General features: G+C 41.7%; 1 protein-coding gene across 1 annotated transcript in view; it reads right to left on the bottom strand.

The window, feature by feature from the left end:
• The window catches only part of GPD1L (glycerol-3-phosphate dehydrogenase 1 like), an 82008-nt gene extending 59730 nt beyond the window's left edge, over nt 1-22278 (bottom strand). Inside the window, exons 1-3 of the mRNA XM_082258275.1 lie at nt 22135-22278; nt 14211-14388; nt 5810-5950 (exon numbers count right to left, since the gene is read on the bottom strand). Coding sequence (XP_082114401.1) covers nt 5810-5950; nt 14211-14388; nt 22135-22178 — 363 coding nt within the window. The 5' untranslated portion in view covers nt 22179-22278. The remainder of the gene's footprint in view (nt 1-5809; nt 5951-14210; nt 14389-22134) is intronic.
• Nucleotides 22279-23598: the final 1320 nt, after the last annotated feature.

The following is a 23598-nucleotide window of genomic DNA, read 5'->3' as shown; positions in this document are numbered from 1 at the left end:
TGCTCAGTGGTCATTTTATTACCCTTTAAGCAGAGTTCCACCCAAAACTGGAACTTCAGCTCATCTGCTTCCCCCCCCCCTTTCTGATGCCACATTTGGCACCTTTCAGGGGGGAGGGGGTACCGGTTTTTGGACAGGTACCCTTTCCCAGTTCCGGGAGACAGCACCGCCCCTCGGAGGTTCGGCCCCCTCCTCCTTTCCCTGTGCCAATTAAAAAGCGCAGCAGGTAACGAAAGGCTTCACTGCCGGTTTCCCTAAAAACAAATGGCAGCGGCAGCACTTGGCGGCCAATCCGAAAATCAGCTGGGGTGCTGACATCGCAGGCTCCCTGGACAATTAAGTGTCTACATATTAAAAGTCAGCAGTATTTGTAGCTGCTGCTTTTCAATTATTTTTCCCCCCCAGCTGGAACACCGCTCTGAAGAGGTTGTAAACTGACAAAAAACAATAATTAATCATAATAATCTGAAAAGACAAAGGCAAAATGAGCTAGTATGCGTCGCACACTAGCTCATTATGAAATACTTACCTTAGAACAAAGCCCCTCCAGTCCCGCCTGCTCACACATTCGACATGTTCACCTGTCTTCCGGCCATCTGATTGACCGGGGCCACGATGACGTCACTCCCGCATATGCACGCGGGAGCAGCTGTTCACGGCACAGGGCTCCATTTCAGAAATTTTTCCACCTTTAATGTGACCTATAAACTGTAGAAGTCAGATGAACAACAACATAAAAACAGGGAAGTGGGCGCTGGTGCAAGTGTGTTTGGGTAAGTATTGGTAGTCAATGTAAAGTGACGGTGTGCACAAAGTATGTGAGGGTATGTACACCTCAAATAAGGTGTCTCAATAGACACACAGTATATGATGGTATGTTAACCTCGAAAGGAATGTATACCAAAAAAAAAAAAAAAAAAAAATGAATCCTACATACATGAATATTAAAATGGTTATATGGAATCAATGCATATACCATACAAAATAACGAGTGATAAAAAAAACATAAATATAAAAAAGGTGATTAAGTGTATTTAAGATAAATAAAAAGTGACAGTGTGCACAAAATATATGAGGGTATATTAACCTCAAGACAGGTGTCTAAATAAACACAGAGTATATGAGGGTGTACAGACTTTAAAGGGGTGATCAATAAAGTGACAGTGTGCATTAACCTCAAGACAAGTGTCTCAATGAACACACAGTATGTGAGGGTGCGTTAAACCGCAAACAGGTAATACCATACAAATTAAATCACAGACCTAACAGGCTCAGCATTCCTGGATGGACAACACTCTCCACTCCTCTCCTCCTAGCAGGATAAATCCACCATCAGACTTCCTGAAGGCGCAATCCCACAAAATGCATTGTGGTCTGAGTTTCGCCCCAAAAAATTACATCACCTGTGGCATCACATCCTGTTAGCGGTGGAACGCAAGCCAACCGCCGCCACATTACTCAATATCAGGGGATCCATACGGGACCACATATTTGCTTTGGCATTTCTTCTGATTTTTAATTAAATAAAGGCAATATTACACTATATCTGCACCTTTGTCTCCTATGGTAACCCTTTCATGAGTACCTTGGAGGATTTGGTGGATTTATCCTGCTAGGAGGAGAGGAGTGGAAAGTGTTGAGCCTGTTAGGTCTGTGCCACCTGCCCACCCTTTTTTCCTGCCCCCTGGAGGACCTGGTGTATCCATCCTGCTAGGAGAGGAGTGGAGCGAGTGATCCATCCAGGATCTTTGCTTGAAGCGCCTGCTAGATCTGTGTGACCCGCTTCCCTTCTGGTGAGCGCAAATCTTCAATATTTCTCACAGGGTGGATATCCCCACATAATGCACTATCTACGATGATATTTCCTGGCACAAGATCCACGCACCTTATTGGAGCACTCTAGCCACTTTAATATTTTATACGGACTTTTTAGTCACTACATGTATGAAGCACCTTATATATTCCACATCACCCATTGTCACTTTTTATGATCCATTAATTTCATTAAAGTATATATTGTTTATGATTTATTTTGTATGGTATTACCTGTTTGAGGTTTAACACACCCTCATATACTGTGTGTTCATTGGGACACTTGTCTTGAGGTTAATACACCCTCGTATATTTTGTGCACACTGTCACTTTATTGATCACTCCTTAAGGTCTGTACACCCTCATATACTCTGTGTTTATTTAGACACCTGTCTTGAGGTTAATTTACCCTCATATATTTTGTGCACATTGTCACTTTATCTTAAATCCACTTAATCCCCTTATATTTATATATTTTTTTATCACTCATTGTTATTTTGTATGGTATATGCATTGATTCTATATAACCATTTAATATTCATGTATGTAGGATTAATTTTATTGGTATATACATTCCTTTCGAGGTTAACATACCATCATATACTGTGTGTCTATTGAGACACCTTATTTGAGGTGTACATACCCTCACATACTTTGTGCACACCGTCACTTTACATGACTACCAATACTTACCCAAACACACTTGCACCAGCACCCACTTCCCTGTTTTTATATTTTGCAAAAGTGGTTACACCCATTTTTCTAGGGGGCAGCAGGTCACCTTAAGTGCCGGTTCACACTACGTCGGTCCGACTTAGGGGGCGACCTGTGAAGTTGTGTGCAGCGCGACTTCGGTGCGACTTGCACGGATTTCATAAAAATTAATGTCTATGCAAGTCACCTCCAGGTCGCCCCGAAGTAGTACAGGACCCTTTTTCTAAGTCGGAGCGACTTGAGTCGCTCCTATTAGAACGGCTCCTGTACTACACAATGGGAGCGTGACGGACCGCGACTAGTCAGGCTGACAAGTCGCGGTCCAAGTCGGATCAATGTGAATGCGGTCCAAGTGTTACCATTACTAGGAACCAGCAGTCTTCACACCCACTTTTTACCCAGTTGAACAACAAGCTGAAATCTTTTAGGTGGAGGGAAGTAAAAATAAAAAACTAAAATAAATATGGTTGCATAAGTGTGCACACCCTTAAACTAATACTTTGTTGAAGCACCTTTTGATTTTTTTACAGCACTCAAGTCTTTTTAGGTATGAGTCTATCAGCATGGCACATCTTGACTTGGCAATATTTGCTCACTCTTCTTTGCAAAAACACTCTAAATCTATCAGATTGTGAGGGCAACTCCTGTGCACAGCCCTCTTCAGATCACCCCACAGATTTTCAATAGGATTCAGGTCAGGACCATTCCAAAACTAATCTTCTGTTGATTTGAATGTACGCTTTGGGTTGTTGTCATGCTGGAAGATAAAGTTCCTCTTCATGTTTAGCTTTTTAGCTGAAGCCAAGGTTTTGTACAAATATTGACTGGTATTTGGAACGGTTCATAATTCCCTCTACCTTGAGTAAGGCCCCTGTTCCAGCTGAAGAAAAAATAGTCCCAAAGCATGATGCTGCCACCACTATGCTTCACTGTTGGTATGGTGTTCTTTGGGTGATGTGCAGTGTTTTTTTTGTTTTTTTTTTCCTACCAAACATATCTTTAGGAATTATGGCCAAAAAGTTCAACCTTGGTTTCATCAGACAAGAACACATTTTACCACATGCTTTTGGGAGACTTCAGATGCGTTTTTGCAACATGTACCCGGGCTTGGATGGGGTTTTTTTTCGTAAGAAAAAGCTTCCATCTTGCCATTCTACACCATAGCCCAGACATATGAAGAGAATGGGATATTATCACGTGTACCACACAGCCAGTACTTGCAAGATGTTCCTGCAGCTCCTTTAATGTTGTTGTAGGCCTCTTGCCAGCCTCCATGACCAGTTTTATTCTCATCAGTTTTGGAGGGACGTCCAGTTCTTGGTAATGTCACTGTTGTGCCAAATTTTATCCACTTGATGAGGACCGTCTTCAACTGTGTTCCATGGTATATCTAAATGCCTTGGAAAAGCTTTTGTACCCGTCTCGTGATCGATAACTTTTAACAATGAGAACTTTTAAAAATTAGATCCCTCTGATGCTTTGGAAGCTCTCTGGACCATGGCCTTTGCTGTAGGATGAGACTAAGGCTGGCAATACATGTTCCAATTTTCTTACAATTTTCTTGAAATTTACCTTCAAGTATGTAGTACAAAGGCATGCCTAATTAGATACAAGTGAATGTGTTGTTTAGCTTTGACCTCACATTATGTGGTAGATCTACCAGAAAATTGTACAACAAAAGTTGAACATGTATGGCCAGCCTAAGAAAATATCACGAAAGACCTACTAGAACAGCTTAACTTTATTTTGGGCTATTCAGAGGCACTTTAAAGTAATGTCAGGTGTGTACTGACTCCTATTTACTATGAGTTTGAAAAGGATTGCTCAATTCTGAACACAGCTACATCCCCAGTTTTAAGAGGGTGTGCACACTTATACAACCACATTTTAGTTTTTTTATTTTTACCCCCCCCCTCCCCCAAAAGATTTGTCGGTTTTCAATTGAGTTGTACAGTTTATAGGTCACATTAAAGATGGAAAACGTTCTGAAATTATCTGTCTCATTTTTTTTACATCACAGGAACCTGAAATTTTAACAGGGGTGTGTAGACTTTTTTTTTTTTTTTTTATATCCACTGTACACGGCACTGGGTTATTTTAACTGACAATTGTGCAGTCATGCAATGCTGTTCAAAAATGTATACCCTTTTTTCTTACCACAAATAGAGCTTTCTTTTGGTGGTATTTGATCACCACTGCGCTATTTTTTTTTTTTTTTTTTTTGCACTATAAAACAAAACAAAAAAAAAGAAAAAAGAAGACTGACAAAAAAAATAAATAAATAAATAAATTATAATATATACTGGAATTTTTATTAATTTTATTTTTTGATACTAGTAATGGTGGCCATCAGCGACTTATAGCAGGACTGCGATATTTCGGGGGAAAGTGACACTTTGTGGGAACCAGTGACCCTAATAAAGTGATCAGTGCTAAAAATATGCAGTCACTGTACTGACACTGGCTGGGGAGGGGTTAAACATCCAGGGCCATCAAAAGGTTAAATGCCGTTGGACAGTTTAAAGGCTTTTCACTTTTCCAAGGCGACAGCGCATAGTGGCAGTTTACGCCGTTTGTTTATTTTTCTTTTTCTCTGCTTTTTATTTTGTGATTGCGATGGGATAATTGGGACTGATATGCCTATGTTAACGATGACAATTTTTGTACCTTTGATGTTCTTTTCCATAAAATATTCAATAAAAATCATTGAAAACAAAAAAAGGTTAAATGCCAACCCATTTTTTTTTGTACACACAGTGTGAAGTTTTTAATAAGGGATGTGCTGGATTTTATTCCCTGCTTTACAGGGAAACAGAACCCACCACATCTCTGCTGATAGGACGGAGCTGTGCATTGTTTACATATGCATAGCTTCATCCTGTGTCTCTCCCTAATGATCAGCGGGTGCTGGTGATCATCCATTGGCCGGCACCCACTGATCTGCTTCTGCTATGGAGTAATCACAGCAGAAGCGTGTGCACCCCCTTTGCAGATGTGCAGCATTATGTATAGATCAATGTATAGATCATCTTTCTTCTGTCCTGAGAGCTATACCCTTCCAGTTAGACACATATGCCTCTGGGAACACAAGCCCTGCTCAGATATTACTGGGGATATCTTTTTAGCAGTAGGTGCTTGTGTTGAACGCTAACAAATGCATATCTAGAATGCTTGTAATATTAGTCATGAAGTTACACCACAGAGAGAAAAGAACACTCCATCTCCCTGCTTATTAAAATGGGTGTATCTCATCTCTCCCCCAGAATTACTGAAAAACCATCACCTTGATAAGTGTTATTCCAAGAGCTTTGTTATGGACTTTCCCCGAAATCTCCTGGCAGATTTTATGTATAAACTGATGAGGGATGACAAAGACTAGGAGATCAGCATCTTTCACCGCATCAGTAAGATTTGGAACGGCAACCTAGAAGGGAGGAGAAGAAAATGTTTATTGGTCAAATACCGTGCAACAAGAGAGAATGATGGAAAACATCTTAAAAGGTTACGAGAATTTCAGATTTACTTTCACTTTAAATAGTTGGTTTGGGCCAAGTAAAATATTTCCATGCCATAACAGTTTGGCTGCTATAATAGATTGTAGTAGCATTACTTACATACAGTAACCAGAGCTGTGTCCCGGCAGTAGTAAATGCGATTTCTCCTCTGCTACTGGAGAAAGAAAGAAAGAAAAAAAAAAAAAAAAAAGGAAAAGAAAAGAAGTTGGTCTTAGCGCATCTCTGCCATCAGGAGAAGCCTTGTATTTTTAGAAGTGAATTAAAAAAGTTATTTTATTGGCTGAGGTGGAGATCATGATGTAATTCCCATGCTTCTCCAGCCAGAGGAAGCCTCATATTCACTAATAAAAATAAAAGGCTTCTCTTGAATGGCAGAGATGTGCTAAAACCGGCTCTTTATATGGGGCAGCAGGGGAAAAAATAAAGAAAAATCACATGCACTGCTGCCGAAACGCAGTACTGCTCACTGTACATAGCTAATGCTACTACAGTCTATTACAGCTGTCTCAGTGGCCACATGGTTTTGGCTTGGAAATATTTTCCTTGGGCCAGCTACAGCGCAAGCAAACCTAAAATTCACTTTTAACATCCATATTACATTCTTAAGGATGGAAGTCTTCATAATGTTAGGATATAGCCTTTTCTTATAAGTTTCCACACCAGTGTTCCATATGGGATGCAAGAAGTTGATAGATGTAGCAGTGTAAATTGTACATTTATTTCTCCAAAATGTACATAGGCTACTACTGTATTTTGCGGTTGAGTAGACATTGTAATCTGCTCTTTCACTGTACTATCATGTCGTGGTTGTGTCTTAAAAAAAAAAAAAAAAAAAAAAAAAAAATGAAAAAAAAATAAAAATTGTGGTAAAATGGTGGTAGAAGTTCAATTCTGATATATAGGAATTTGGTAATGCATGTAAACCTTAGGAGAGCATGCCTGGTAAACGTTTGTTTCTTTGGCATTTCACACACGAATCAATGGGGGAAAAAAATTAAAAAGAAATTTAAAAAAGACCCTCTTTGTGAAGACGCAACTTAATGCATTAAGCTAAAAAAAATGGAGACTTTACAACTCCTTTTTAAGGTGAAAAACCTTTTGAGCTTCAGCTGACCCCCTCAGCCCCCCTTTTTCTTACCTGAACCCAATCGTTCCAGCGACGTGGATAGAATGATAGCAGCAGGAGCCATTAGCTCTCGCTACGGTCAATCAAATCCAGTGACACAGGAGCGGGGCCAAGTCCAAATACAGCGACAAAAGAACGGGGCCAAGTCCAAATACAGTGACATAGGAGCGGGGCCAAGTCCAAATACAGTGACATAGGAGCGGGGCCAAGTCCTGCTGTCTGTGTCAATGGATGCAGCAGCAGGACTCGTGAGCATGCCCGCACGGGTGCCCCCATGGAAACCCGATGAAGAGGAGGGGCCAAAAGTGCAGCCGGGGCACCCCAGAAAAGGAGGATCGGGGCTGCTCTGTGCAAAACCCTTGCACAGAGCAGGTAAGTAAAACAGGTTTGTTATTTTTTTTTAGGGAAAAAAAGTGTGTTACCCAAACATTTCATATTCCTGATATGTGGCTGTTGTATTATGTACTCAAGGCCACCACTAACACTAGGCCAACTAGCCAGCCCCTGGTCCACTGCCCTACCAGGGGTTTTCGAGCACAGAAGCATTGTAGTTGTGCATCTGGAACTGGGGGTTGCTGTTCACGTTCCTCCTCAGCCTCCTGGGCCATCTCCGCTGCATTCTGATCCACGCCACAAGGATCCATCCTCATCACCGGCCTGGTACAGCGGGGTATCGGGGCCAATGAAGCGGGCTGGTCCCCGCTCCTAACAGTCCGATGATTCCAGCACCGATCCAAGCTATGGATCCTGAGTCCTCTCAACTTCTGTCCCGCTGGGACCAACAACCCTGACCAGCAGAACCCACAGCACACTCAGCCACTAGCACAGTGCGCTCACCATAGACTTGGGGGCAGCACGCCGGCTACACTGAACGCTCCTCAGCCACCCGCAACTTTACTCATCGACTCCAAAATTGCTACAACACCCCCCTCACCTCATTAACATAAACCTGCTCCATCCGACACCCTGCTGGGAGCTTTCCACACTCCCCTCTTCACCTCACCAGAGAGGAGCTCAACACCACTCCTCATTGATCCCACATACTGCTTCTAGTCACCGCTCCTCATCGACCCCACAAACTGCCCAGACACCGCTCCTCATAGACGCCATATATTGCCCCCAGTCACTGCTCCTCATACTGTAGATCCCACGTACCGCGTGGACACTAGTCCTTATAGAACCCACATGCACCGCTCCTCATAGACCCCACATACCGCCCCGACACAGTTCCTCATACCCATGTAAATCAGTGAAGAGGAGATATCCAGCCAATGAGGTGATGCACAAGCACATCACTTCCTCCCAGCTCCCCAGTCAGTCAGTCTCCACAAGGGGAAGGGGGAAATGAACATCTCCCATGGGACTCCCCAAAAAGGACACTGCTGATGCTTTTGCTGCAATGAACTAGCAGGTTCACAGTAGAAAAAAGACCCCAAGCCAAGATCAGGTTAGCTATACTATGTCAGGTAAGGGTAAAAGCAGACCAGTCAAGGTAAAGAGGTAATCATTAAAAAACGCTCTATCCTAGACCAATTGGATCTTTAAAAGGATTATGCACCCACAAAAAGCTTTTTGAAAAAACGGGAGAGAGCTACTTGAAAGCTACTTGCTTAACTGCTCAAAAGGCTCTTAAAAGCTGAAGTTTAGGTATGCACATTTTTGCATTGTTACACGGGTCCAGCTTGGGCCAAAGTATGCAAGTGCCATACTTGGTCAATCCCAGTGGAAGCTAGAGATTAATACAGTAGGCACCACTACTATAAAGATTGCTTCTGACTTCTGGGTCCCATGTCCAGTGGCTGCCCTGCTGCTTAGAGAACACAGCAGATTGCTCACTTGGCACGGGTGCCATTCAGAGAATACTTTGAATTTTCTCAAAAAATGCAAGGTGTTCTGATTGGATGAGGTTGAGATCATAGTGTCATTTCCCCGCCTCTACACCTTGTCCAATCAGAAAACACTTTCCTTCATTGAAAACACTCTGAATGACATCCATGCCAAGCAACAAGGCTAAACTGCTAAGAAAACTATTCAACATATTGGCCAAACCCCCCCCCCCCCCCCCCCAAATTGGAATAAACTAACTATTCTGCATCATTTAACGCAAATAGACAAAACTAATACTCACCCTCCACGAACATTTTCAAACCTTGGTCTAAACTCAAGTTCAGAAACTTTCCAGATCTTAATAGAAATAATTTTAGATTTTCAATACATTTCCTGGTATTCTATGTAGATGCTCCAGGGTACTTATAAAATGTAAATACTTGTAAATATAGATGGGGCTGCACACAGAAGGGGTTTTACCCTAAAGCATTATGGTAAAAAATATTCTACCCTTACAACCACTTTAGGCTTATACCCGCTGTAGGACAACTATTTTGCCCAAAGTCGTTGTAAGGGTAGAATATTTTTTACCATAATGCATTAGGGTAAAACCCCTTCTGTGTGCAGCCCCCTCTATATTTACCTGAGCCTATTCTGGATTGAGTGCTGTGCCAAGAGTAGAGGCAGTCTCTCTCCTCATAAGGCAGATTGATAGCAGCGGCTCCCAGGCCAAGCCGCAGTGTCTGTTTCAGTGGTCGCACACAGCACGGCTCAGGATCGATCCTGCAGGTGTGCTCCACATTAGAAAGCAGCTTCCTATTGTGGCACACTGAGAAGAGGAGGAGCCAGGTAAGCCGGCGGGGGAACCGAGAAAAGGAGGATCAGGGTCGCTATGTGCAAAATCATTGCACAGAACAGGGAAGTACTGTGTGTGTGTGATTTTTTCCCCCTCTCCTCCTTCATTCATTAGTTTACAATCACTTTAAAATGTGATGTCCATCGAAGACTGTAAAACCTTATTACGATCACGCACATGGAGCCGAGAAGACCGGGTGTTAGAATGTTTAGGTGTCACTAGTTATGTTAGCATGAATTTTATAGAAAAATACTTTACGCTTTGGCTGCACAGTGCTACCCAAGCAGGCTACAGCGTTAATATCTGCATATCAGAATTAGAAAGATACAGCAGTTTATTACATAATTATGTTGAAAATGCATTAGCAAGGATGCCATACAATCAATGTATGCAACAAGGGGTTTTCATTTTCAAAGCTTGTCACTTTTTTGTGCAATAACCACAGCAAAACTAAAAAACTGTCTCTTCAATTTCCTTGGTACACTCAAAGATATACGTACAAAAAAAAAAAAAAAAAGTACAAACTACAGCCCTTCAGCTTTTGCAGAACTACACATCCCATGAGGCATTGTAAAACTCTGACATTCACAGACATGACTAGGCATGATGGGAACAGTAGTTCCTGAAAAACTGGAGGGCCATAGTTTGAAGACCCCTGGTCTAGGGACCAGACTAAAGCCTACTCGAGTGAAGCAACTTTCTTTAACTTCCAAGATCCTATAGACAGACAGCACAACCATCTGAAGATTACCCTCTCCTTCAACAAAGGATGGAGAAAAGATTGACTTCTCACTACTTCACATTCATTACTTGATAAACCAGTTAGACTATGGGTAATATATACACTGTACAGCATAGCAGAGCATAAAAAGCAACTTCTATTTTTTTTACCAATGGCAATTTTGTACAGCTTGGCTGCCTTTCATAAAGATGAAGAACATCAGTTCTCTGCAGCACATAACTGGCACTCATGGCAATATTGTGAGTAATGCACCATTGGGAGCTTGCCCAAGGGTGCTAACTCCTAACAAATGTGACACAATGTCCTAAAATAAAGCAGCCTGCAAGACTAAGGTCACGCCATTCAGACACAGATTTATGATGGCATCCAGAGCACTTTTCAAATGAAAGTGAAGTTTTAGCACAAAGCTGTACAACATCTGTGTGTGAAGTACTGCTACACCCTAGAAAGAAAAAAAAAAAAAAAAAGGCTACTGTTGTCACCACAACAGGCAGCGAGGGGAATCTTCCAATGTGGACATCTGTTCTGGTGCCAGCTGTCTAACAGAGAAAAATTCTAAACCGTTTGTAGAGATTTTCCCTCACTTCTAGTTGTGTTTACAAGACAGAAAATAAAGGAGAATCTCACCAAGTGGAAAAAGAAAGCAAACATGAAACCGTCAAGTGTTTTAAACCTCCCCTAATCTATTCACAACTGGAAAAAAAAAAAAAAAAAAAAAAAAAAAAAAAAGAAGAAGAAGAAAAAGGAGGAGGGGGGGGGGGGGGCGCGCGCGCGCGCAACTAAAAAAAAATAAATATATCACACATACACATATATACATAAACAGGGGTGTGTAGACTTTTTATATTTACTGTGTATACACACACACACACACTCACTCTCTCTTCTCGGCATGTTGTAGCTTATCGTGTCTAAATCAGGAAAACAGTTCTATTCCCGCAATGCTAAAGGAGCTTCCTTATGCATATAAGCAGTGCCATCAATCATGGAGGGTAGGGGTCTGAGAGATTCTGGATTTTTTTTTTTTTTTTCCTCTTTCCAAAGTAAAGTATGTAAAATGTAATTTCATTGTACAAAAGGATATCACGTAATTCTCTTCTGAAAGTTGGATACTGTATATATTTCCAATAAACTAGATTTAAAAAAAATGTAAAAGCAATACATCGTCCTATGTGTACCCGGAAGAGATGTGCATGGAGTTTGACATTTCATTGTGTCTTTTTCAGCTCTGTACACATCCTACCGTAGAGTAATCTTCCTATTCCCGTGTCAGCAGTTTTGGTTTGTGTTCAAACATGAGGCATATCACATGGCACTGCACAGGATAATGCATGACCTGTTTGTAGTAGGAGAGCCAACATTCCTGTGAAGAAACCACATATGCAACAAACCTTGGGTCCCCGTCTAGCACTGGTGCAGGTGTGAGCTAAATAGGAATTAAATCTGACACAGACATAAACAGGCAGAGTAATTAACCACTTGCCGCTCCACCACAGCTAAGCACATGCACATTCAGTGAACAGAACAGATTATGGTGCTTGCTACCCAGACGCTGAGAGTGGCAGGGGGTAGAATGTGATCGCTATGATTGCTCATAGCGATCACATGATTAGAATGTCAACAAAACAGTCATGAATGGCATGCTGTGATTCATGGCAGCTAAAACTAGGGCTTATAACAGTGATCATCACTGTTATAAGCAATAATGGAAAAAATAAATAAATAAAAAAAAAAAAAAAAAAAAAGCCTCTGGCAAATGTTTATCATCTTTGTTAAGAGCCCATTCACACTAGCACGACTTGTGAGGCGACTTGTGAGGCGACTTGTGTAGCCCCAGGTCGCTTGACATAACAAAAGCAATGTTAATCAATCAATCAGTGCCGTCTTAATTGGCACTACTGAAGTCGCTCCGACTTCAGAAAAGGGTCCTGTACTACTTTGAGGCGACCTGTGATCCGACTGTCCCATATACTTCAATGGGAGTCGCCTCCTTATCTTAATTGAAGCGACTTGTTATCAGACTTTCCAGGAAGAAGAAAGAGATTAGCCAGGCATTCCCCACAGACAAAGTCGCCTGTCTCTTCAAAGTAGTGCACAAGTCTCTTCACAAGTCTCTTCACAAGTCTCTTCAAGTCACGGGGCGACTTTCTGGTCGTGGTAGTGTGAACCGGCTCTAAGGCTGCTAGAGAACTATAAACACTGTTTTACAATGTATCATTTTGTTCTTTTAGATCAAAGGAATGAACTTCCATCTGTGAGGGCAGTTTAACCTCTTAAAGACTAAGCCTTTTTTTCTGACACTTGTGGCTTACAAGTTAAAAATCTGTATTTTTTGTTAGAAAATGACTTAGAACCCCCAAAGATTAGATTATATAATGGCCATCTTTGAAATCTTTTATGTCACACTGTATTTGCGCAGAAGTCTTTCAAACGCAGTTTTTGGTGAAAAAAATACACTTTAATGAATTATAAAAAACCCTAAATGTAAAGTTAGCCCAATTTTTTAGTATAATGTAAAAGATGATGTTACACCGATAATCGTGATCTTTATCCTAAGCAAAAAGAATTGCGATTCTCATTCTATCCAGAATCATACAGCTCTAATCAGCCTATTCACATGCTGAACCGACACAGGTTTCGGGGGGCATGCGAGTGGTACCATTTTCATTGTTTTGCTTTACATATTACATTTCTTACCATACCTAATGGTTTTGCTGAAAAAGCATAAAAACAAACCCAAACATGCACTTACAGAAAATTACGCCATTTTAAAATGTAAGTAAATCCAAACAAACTTCTCTTATTTTATCCCCTTTGTTCAATAATCATACAAAAATAATTCTGAAGAAATCATTATTTGTTCCTCTGTGCTGAGTGGGTCAAATCAGTGGTTTCATAATTATCTATCAGCTGTGCAGCTGCAGGGCTCTAATGAGGGAACCTACTGGGCCTGCATCACTTTAAATGTGTTCCTATTGGGATTATCTCACCAAAAATGAAATATTTGTTGCCAGAAATCTGACTTGTATCCTAGGCAGACTTCTGGGAAAATTGGTGAGCCAATCACACAAGCAGGAAATTATGTTTCTGGGGTGTGGTCAGTACACATTCTGTGCACAGAACAGATCCAGGTAGCCATATTGCATTGCATTTTCAGAAAATTACAACAGCTGCAGTTTGAAAAGGAATGGTAATTTAAAACAACAATATGATTTGTGTTGCAATTGTTTACGCTATATTGATTTTTTCTTTATTTGCCGATTTTTTTCCCCCAGGAAAGTGGAGTTACCTTTTAAATGCTGCTTTTCTTGTTGTAAATGCTTTTGTGATGTTCTTACTACCATATCATCTTGTTAATTGTTGTACTTTCTATGCAAAACCAATTACATTTTTGAAACAGATAAGATTGAATGGCATTTCCAGTTCTGCCAGTTCTGGTGCTTTGCGATTTATAGCAAATCAGACAGGTATGTTCATAACTAGCCACTAGAATAGTCTTTCCTAGATTTTCTCGTTTGCTTCTATAATAATAAAAAAAAACAAAAAAAAAAAAAAAACAAAAAAAAAAAAAAAAAAAAAACACACACTGGTAACGCATAGAGTTTATAAAAATCTCACCACATTCTCAGGCAGCTTATACCCTGGGAGATATTTAACATTCTCGTGTTCTGTATTGATGATCTCAGTGAGTTTTCTCCCATTAATATTTTCTTCAAACACCCACATGTTGACAGTAGGAGCAAACTTCGGCAGCCTCTTTACATTGTTTCCTATGATTTTCGCCACAGCAGAGCCCCTTGACACAGAAAGGAAAAAACGCGAAGGTTTATAAACAGGAACAAATGAACAATGTCTAAATGTAAAAAACGCATTAATAGTAAAGATTATAGGAATAGTTCAATTCAGGATTGGTGGAGCGGAATTTCAGGTTTCTTTATAGGCTAGTCCACAGGGTGTTCTTTCTATTGTGCCCAGAAGGGTGATGACTAAACACACGAAGATCAATGCTCAAGGGTTGGGTGGAATGGAATTTGGCACAGAGTAGAAGACAGGTTAATTCACAGGATCTGCTGGTAATTTCATAAACCAAACAGAGGCCATGATAATGAAATTCTAAAATGTTTACATTTTATGTTCTAAAATTCTACTTAAAGCGGAGTTCCACCCTGGGACATTTTTTTTTGATAAAAATCCCCCCGGGACAGTCAGGGCTAGTACATTCCACAATGGATAGCCTCTGATCTGTCCCGGGTTGCACTTACCTGCAAGAAGAAATACTTACCTTGAAAACGTATTGTCCAGCGCTGCCATCTCAGGTGTGGGCAGCTTGAAGCCAGCGCGATCCTCTTCTGTGTCCTCCTCCGTCCCACGATGCACTGCACCGGCCCCGCCGTCACTTCCGGTGCCGCAGCGTCATCCCTGCACAGCTTCTGGGCATGCCCAGAAGCTGTTTAGCAAGGTATGACAGCGCCTGCACCGGAGCGGACGTCAGGGCCGGTGCAGGCGCATTGATTCCTGGGAGCGATGACGTTCAGCTCCCAGGAATCATTGCAAGCCAGGAAGTGACGACGGGCCGTGGCCACCGAGGGGAGGAAGAGGAAGTAAGGCAAGTATATTTTCTTCTAAACCAGGTAAGTAAAAAAAAAAAATTGCGATTATCCATTTGTTTTTCAGGTGAGCGAGAAGATGGAGCTAAGTATAATTTTAGGGTGGAACTCCGCTTTAAAGCTGAACTTTGCCAAAAAAAAAAAAAAGATAAAAAGTCCACTGCAAGGCCTCATGCACACCGGACGTTATCAAAACCTCAGTAGAAAGCTGTAGAAGGAGTTTTTCAGCTTTTTTGTAGCAAAACTATACTTCCACAAAAGCTTATGGATCAAAAACATTGATAAATGGCGAATAGCCGCGTTTGATGGCGTTTTTCCAGCGTTTTCCAACTTTTATCAGACTTGGAGCGTTTTTACAGCTGAAAAACTCCTCTAAAAACCCACTAGCTCTGAGTTTTCCAGCCAAAAACAGTCTATGTGCATGGACACATAGGAAAGCATGCTGGGGAGTTTATTTGCTGCAGAAAAAAAAATAAAAAAATCTGATGCCAAAAACAGCTTCTGTAAAAACGTCCAGTGTGCATGAGGCCCATTTACACCTAGTGGGCCAAACACAGCAGTTTTACTTGCCCAATCCTCAGTTCTGCTAGACCAAATCCAACAACCTCTTTTCCCCTGCACTCTGGCATCATCATGACCAATGCAGAGCCCATAGCCCTGCATTGGAGATAAGGATGTTAAGGGACAGTTCACTGTAGGAATAGAGAGGCACCATTTGCCAACTAAGCAGATCAGCATTGTTAAGCTGCTTTTCATGTGCTGGATACACTATTGGCCCACCAAACTACACACAAAAAGGTAGGTGGTGGCACGCACGCACGCACGCACGCACGCACGCACGCACACACTAAATTAAAAAAAAAAAAAAAAAAGGAAGCTTAGCCCCAGCATTAGGATGGATTATTTTAGCAAAGCCAGCAGTGATGAAATATATTAGCAGCGTAGTCCTGACGTAGGTAGAGGACAGCTTTGCTGCTGTTCTGACAATATGTCATTAACATCCCTCTAATCAGATTAACACATGAATGACAGGCTGGTATTGTACACACAGAGACCGGTAATGGTAGCAACACAACACCTCCAGGGCATTAGAAGAAGAAAGCTAAATGAAAAAGGTCAGACTCCTAGAAGAAAAGCATTAGACTTGACACTACAATTTTAAAAATAGAGACAATGGTCAGCTCTTAAAGTGTTACTAAACCCAGGACCCTGCATTTACTATATCTGGTCTCCCACAGTACACAGAGCATTGAAAAGCAATTATTTTAGCAAAATATAAACTGCTAAATACCTTTTCTCTTTAGCAGTATATAGCAGTCTTATGACATCTATCAGTGTCTGGGTAGCACTTGTAGGAGGAGTTTGCATTCTACTCTGACTGTCCCATGAGGCTGCAGGACCACTACCTGTACAGTGATGATCACATGCACAATCCCCCCCCCCCCCCCCCAAAAAAAAGCCACCTCTAGCAATACACAACAAACTGAGCATGTGCAGAGTGCACCGAACGCTCGGTCAGCAGATGAATTGGGGACTGTGGAAGAAGGGGAGGATCACAGAGCCTTTTTACATAATGCAGAGGTTCCACAGGGAATATAACAAGCATGCTTTACTGCCTATACAGACTGATTTTATGGTTATGGGTTTTGGAACACTTTAAAAAAAAAGGAACACTACTAGTGTTAATAATAACTTGCCGATGCCAATATTGGAAAAACCATAACATTTTTGAAAGATTATTTTTATTTTTTCCCCTTTATATTTATTTGTATTCACACTAAAACTTCAGTCCTAGGACATACAATCCAAGGTTCATACTGCACATGCGTACATACACATACTAGGGCCAATTCGGACAGAAGCCAACATTTTCAAAACTGGCACAAATTAGTATGATGCAGTGAGGTGGATTTACTAAAACTGGCGCAGCTGTGCACAGTAGCCAATCAGCTTCTAGCTTAAGTTTGTTCAATTAAGCTTTGACAAAAAAACTAGAAGAAGATTGGTTTCAATGAAGAGTCACACTCTCCAGTTTTAGTAAATCCCCCCCCCCCCCATAGTGTCACCCAGCCTTTACTTGGATTAAACTTACATTACTTTGAGGTCGTAAGCAGGGCCAGATTTATATCATTACTGCCTGTAGACACAAGCTTTGCATCTCTAGATAGCACTCCTTGCTAGGATTATTGCTTTTACACAGATATTTCCCAAATGTTGGAATATTGTGATAATGTGTAATCCAGCCATGAGATGACACTTCCTACTGATGATGGAAATAAAATCTGAAGCCTTTAGGCATGTGCCTCCAGTGCCTAAATGTAAACCCACTGTATTGCTAGTATGAAGAACGTCACTGTTTATTGGCCCCCAACAGATGTTTCTATGTGAACATCTACACACACACACCCTAAAGCTGGCTATACACCAATAGATTTTTTTTTTTCAGACTGCTAAACCAACAGATTTCTCCATCCACACAAACAAGATAGGTGGTGGAATCCCCCCTCCCAACAGACATTACATTTGGACAGTTGCACCTGCCGATCTAGAAACATTTTCCAGCAATGTGTTCCCCTCCATGAAATCAGCCAAACAATAGTCCCTGCTGAACTTCATCAGTGTATGGCCAGCTTTGGGGGGGGGGGGGGGGGCTGAAAAGCAACTTAACTGATTGCAACCAGACATCCAGAAGAATTCCTCCACTGGGCCCAGCCTGCTGTATGAATATAGCAAGTTAGTGTAAATATCACTTACAGAATGATTGCTACTTCTGCAAATGCCTATTTTCTGGCTGACTCTGGCAGCCAGAAAATGAAGCCCAATTTACTAATCCCCATACCTGTGTTAGTGCTACAGAGAGTAATGAAACCATACAATCAACATCAAAGCCAAGGAACTAGTATTTCCAGCAGGGGAGGTCAGCAGTGGAAATACCACTCCTTGTATTTCCTTAAAGCAGGACTTCAGATTGCATAACAGGTGACTCCTCCTCCCCCCCCCCCCCCCCCCCCAACCACCACAAATATGGTGCATGCTTTTGGATTCTGATAGAGCCCGCTGACACATCTGCACGTGATTTTTTTGTGCATGCACAAAGAGAGGGGAGGCTTTGGACTTCCCGGTAGCAGTCTTTGCACATGTGTGGGAAACCCTGTGTGTGTGCAGATGGTTGGGGAAACAGCTGCATGTGCAGATATGTGGCAAGTCTCACTTAGGACCTGAGAACTTTGGCATTATATTTGTAAGGGAAGCACAATATGACTTTTAGGGTGGGGTCAGCTTTAAAGATGGCTAGCAGGGTCTTTAAAGTGGTTTAACCACTTTTGGACCAGAAGGATTTACTCCCTTAGTGACCAGGCCATATTTTACGATTGGGCACTACGTTACTTTAACTGAGAATTGCGCAGTCATGTGGCACTGTACCTTAATAAAATTGATGTTCTTTTATCCCCACAAATACAGCTTTCTTTTGGTGGTATTTAATCACCTGTGCGGCGATTTTTTATTTTTTGCACTATAAAACAAAAAAATGTATATATATATATATTATATATATATATATATATATATATATATATACACATACATAATTTTTCAGGGATCAGCGATTTTTGCGGGACTTTGACATTGCAGCAGACAGATTGTACCCCTAACTGACATTTTTGACTCTTTTGGGGGGACCAGTGACATTACTACAGTAATCAGTGCTAAAAATATGCACTTATACTGTACTAATGACACTGGCAGGGAAAGGGTTGACACCAGGGGGCAATCAAAGGGTTAAATGAGTCCCTAGGGGGTGCTTTTTAACTGGGTGTGTGGGGGGGGGGTGGGCTTGCTGCATGAACACAGAGACCCGTGTTCCAAAATAGGAGGAACACAGGGTCCATGTGTTTATATCTGATAGAACAGCGGTCTGCCGTGTTTACAACAGCAGACCGCGGTTCTGTCTCCACGTTGAGCGAACGCGGGTGCCCGGCAGCAATCGCGACAGCTAGACCCGCTGATTAGCTTCCCCTGTGGCGAATGGGGGCACATGTGTGCTCCTGCTAGCGGTCCCGCAAAGGTACGTCATTTCATGGGACAGAGCCAACCTGCCGCAGTAAAACTACAGCAGCTGGTCCGCAAGCGGTTAAAATAAAAAAGAAGTTATGCTTACCTGCTCTGTGCAATGCTTTTGCACAGAGCAGTCCCTTATCTCCTCTTCTGCAGTCCCACGCTGTTGCAGTCTGCTCCTCCTCCATTGTTGTGGGTGCAAGCTGTGCACTGAGGGGGCTCCCCTGCAGGCGCTGTCTTCATCCAGGCTGTGTGCATCAATAGAAAAACTAATTACAGTTAGACCCTGCCCCCTCCTTACCGGATTTGACAGTAGTGGGGAGTTTTTTTACTACAAAGCATTAAGGGCAAAAAAAAAAAAAACACTTTTTTTACTTTAGACCCACTTTAAATGATGTGGCCCAAATATACAGGCATGCAATCCATAAATACTAAAACATTGGCTTAGTGGTTAGTATTTCCACCTTGCAGTACTGGGGTCCTTATTTCAAATCCCAGTCAGGACTATCTGCATGGAGTTTGCATACATCCCCACTTTTTGAGATAGAAATGGAGTCATGGGACACCTACAAGCAAAAGTGTGTAGGCATAGGACACCCCCTCAAAGAAGAATTAACTCCAAAAAATTATTAGTTAAACCCACATGGGTTTTTTTTTTTTTTTTTACACCACTACTATTTCTTTATATCGCATTTTAAAATTTACAAATGTAGCAGTTTAGAAATCGGATGAAAGGTTTAGCACCATCAAAACGTTTTTGAAAGCTAAAAAGTGCATTTTATATACAACTATATAGATCAGACCAAAATGAGGAAAAAAAATGGGCATTGCATGAAATCGGGGACAGTCCCTCGAAATCAGGGACAGTTGGGAGCTAGGAGTTTGCATGTTCTGCCCTTACTTGTGTAGGTTTCCTCCACACCTACAAGACACGCTGGTAGGTCTATTGGCCCTAGTAGGTGAGAATGGGACCTTATGGCACTTTTCCACTGCAAGTACCGGCTCGGCTCTACTAGGCCCTGCTTGGCCCGGTTTGCTTTTCCACTTCTGGTACCGCATGGTACGGTGTAGGAACAGTTCGGTACGGTACGGTATGGTTTGCTTTTCCACTAAAGTAGTACTAAAGTTAAGTGGGTGGGATAACAATGATTCTCTGACCAATCAGCGGCTAGTAGTGACTGCATGCAAAGGATTGTGGGATATGGTACCAGTATGGTACCTGGAACCACAGTCGAGATGTTACTGTTTTTAGAGAGCTGTACCGTTCGGTTCCATGCAGTGGAAAAGCGTCACCGTACCGTACCGAACCGTTCCTATGCCGTAACATGCGGTACCAGCAGTGGAAAAGCACAAAAGCGAGCCAAAACGTTCAGTTCCATGGAAAAGCGCCATTAGATTGTAGGCTCCTTGGAAGCAGGGACTGAGGTGAATGTACAATATACAGGGCACTGCACAGATGGTGGCCATGACCTAAATCCCAGTAATAACAATGTACACCTGAATATAATGACAACATGTGGGGCTCCCAGCACCGGTGGGGGAGGGGTGGCACATGGGGGTAGGAAATGAGGACAGAAGATCCTGACTTGCTTTTATTTGGGCTCCATGCCTGCATTCATTTTTTATCAAATAATTTACCAAAAATGTTTGAAATGTAAGTTGTGACATGGAGAATCACTCAGGATCAGTTTAGTGATTTGTCACAGAAATAGAAATCAACTAGAGATCAGAGTACAGATCACTGTATATACATAGGGATTGTACAAGCTGCTGCTATTAGAAGTAGATCACTGTATATATGTAGGGACTGTGCAAGCTGCTGCTATTAGAAGTAGATCACTGTATATACATAGGGATTGTGCAAGCTGCTGCTATTAGAAGTAGATCACTGTATATATATGTAGGGATTGTGCAAGCTGCTGCTATTAGAAGTAGATCACTGTATATATGTAGGGATTGTGCAAGCTGCTGCTATTAGAAGTAGATCACTGTATGTATGTTGGGATTGTGCAAGCTGCTGCTATTAGAAGTAGATCACTGTATATATGTAGGGATTGTGCAAGCTGCTGCTATTAGAAGTAGATCACTGTATATATGTAGGGATTTTGCAAGCTGCTGCTATTAGAAGTAGATCACTGTATATATGTAGGGATTGTACAAGCTGCTGCTATTAGAAGTAGATCACTGTATATATGTAGGGGTTGTGCAAGCTGCTGCTATTAGAAGTAGATCACTGTATATATGTAGGGATTTTGCAAGCTGCTGCTATTAGAAGTAGATCACTGTATATATGTAGGGATTGTACAAGCTGCTGCTATTAGAAGTAGATCATTGTATATATAGGGACTGTGCAAGCTGCTTCTATTAGAAGTAGATCACTGTATATACATAGGGATTGTGCAAGCTGCTGCTATTAGAAGTAGATCACTGTATATACGTAGGGATTGTGCAAGCTGCTGCCATTAGAAGTACATCACTGTATATATAGGGACTGTGCAAGCTGCTGCTATTAGAAGTAGATCACTGTATATATGTAGGGATTGTGCAAGCTGCTGCTATTAGAAGTAGATCACTGTATATACATAGGGATTGCACAAGCTGCTGCTATTAGAGGTAGATCACTGTATATATGTAGGGATTGTACAAGCTGCTGCTATTAGAAGTAGATCACTGTATATATGTAGGGATTGTGCAAGCTGCTGCTATTAGAAGTAGATCACTGTCTATATGTAGGGATTGTGCACGCTGCTGCTATTAGAAGTAGATGTCAATGTAAAGAGCGCACATTGCTAAGAATGAACAGATCAGGACACAGCCCTGTCATACACAGAGGACACAACATACTCCACGCTCCCCTCCGCACCCAGCACCGCTCTCACCAGTTCCCTGAGCCCACGATGCACACTTTCAGAGGTCCTGCCATGCTGTGTTCTGGGTGACTTTATCCGGCCAATGACTCTCACCGCACCCGGCTTGTTGTTATCGTTCCCGTGTCTGCTGAACTAACCAATCAGAGACCAGGCACCGCCCTCACACCGCCTATGTCACTTATGGGCGACCGTAAGGCGGCCCGCTGCATTGTGGGTGATGTAGTCTGAGCGGCACACAAGGCATGGCTCTGTGGAGGCATGTAGAGGCGGGAGTGGTGGACTTCTCATAGAAGTCATTCTCGATGATGATGAAGTTGGCTCTGTATTCGGCCAGCCTCTTATTCGAATGCAGAAGTTAGCTTGCTTTTCACACAGCTTCTTATTCGGGTTGAATGTTTATTCACAATAGTGATTATTTGCCAAGAAATCATTTGCAAAGTTTATAATAAAAATCATGAAGTTTGGCAGCAATTCTGTCTCCCTGCCATGCATTTAATGGGGTCATTCAGAATAAATACCTTTTTCTCTATGAAAACCATCTTGGCTCACCCAGATGTGACTTGTTTTCATAAAGTGGGCAGTCCTCTATTAGTTCCATTTGGCCTTAGCCAAGTGATACAAATAGTAAAATATGGCACCAAAGGTGGCACCGTGACAGCCATGCATTTCAATGGGAAATGGAATGGCAGGAAGGAATGACTATTACTGTAACAAACCACTATAAATATGACTGAAATATAAATAATTAACTAAATAAACTAATGAAGGCACATCAGACAACGAGGTTGGAAAAAATGAGGCCGCGGCCATTTATTACTGGTTTAACCACTTAAGCCCCGGAAGATTTTACCCCCTTCCCGACCAGGGCCTATTTTGCGATTCGGCACTGCGTGACTTTAACAGACAATTGCGCAGTTGTGCGAAGCTGTACCTAAAGGAAATTGACATCCTTTTTTCCCCACAAACAGAGCTTTCTTTTGGTGGTATTTGATCACCTGTGCGATTTTTTGATCATGCGCTATAAACAAAAAAAGAGCGACAATTTTGCAAAATTAACAATATTTTTCACATTTTTTATATGAAATTCCCCAAAAAAATGTAAAAATCAAAATTTCTTAACATTTTCGGCCAATTTGTTTTATGCTACCTATGTTTGGTAAAAAAAAATTGCAAAAAGCGTATTTTGATTGGTTTGCGCAAAAGTTATCGCGTTTACTAACAGAGGGAAAGATTTTTGTCATTTTTGGTGTTTTTTGTTTTTTTAACGAGTAATGGCGGCGATCTGCGATTTTTTTTGCGGGACTGCGACATTGCGGCGGATAGATCGGACCCTTGACTGACATTTTTGACACTTTTGGAGTTACCAGTGACATTACTGCAGTAATCAGTGCTATACACTGTTACTGTAAAAATGACACTGGCAGTGAAGGAGTTAACTGTATTGGAGAGGGAGGGGTTAAGTGTGTCCTAGGG

Source organism: Pelophylax lessonae (genome assembly GCF_965119305.1).
Source record: "Pelophylax lessonae genome assembly, chromosome: 5".
In the NCBI taxonomy this organism is placed as follows: Eukaryota; Metazoa; Chordata; class Amphibia; order Anura; family Ranidae; genus Pelophylax; species Pelophylax lessonae.
Note: the sequence above shows the minus strand (reverse complement) of the source record. Positions and strands in the feature narration are given on the sequence as shown.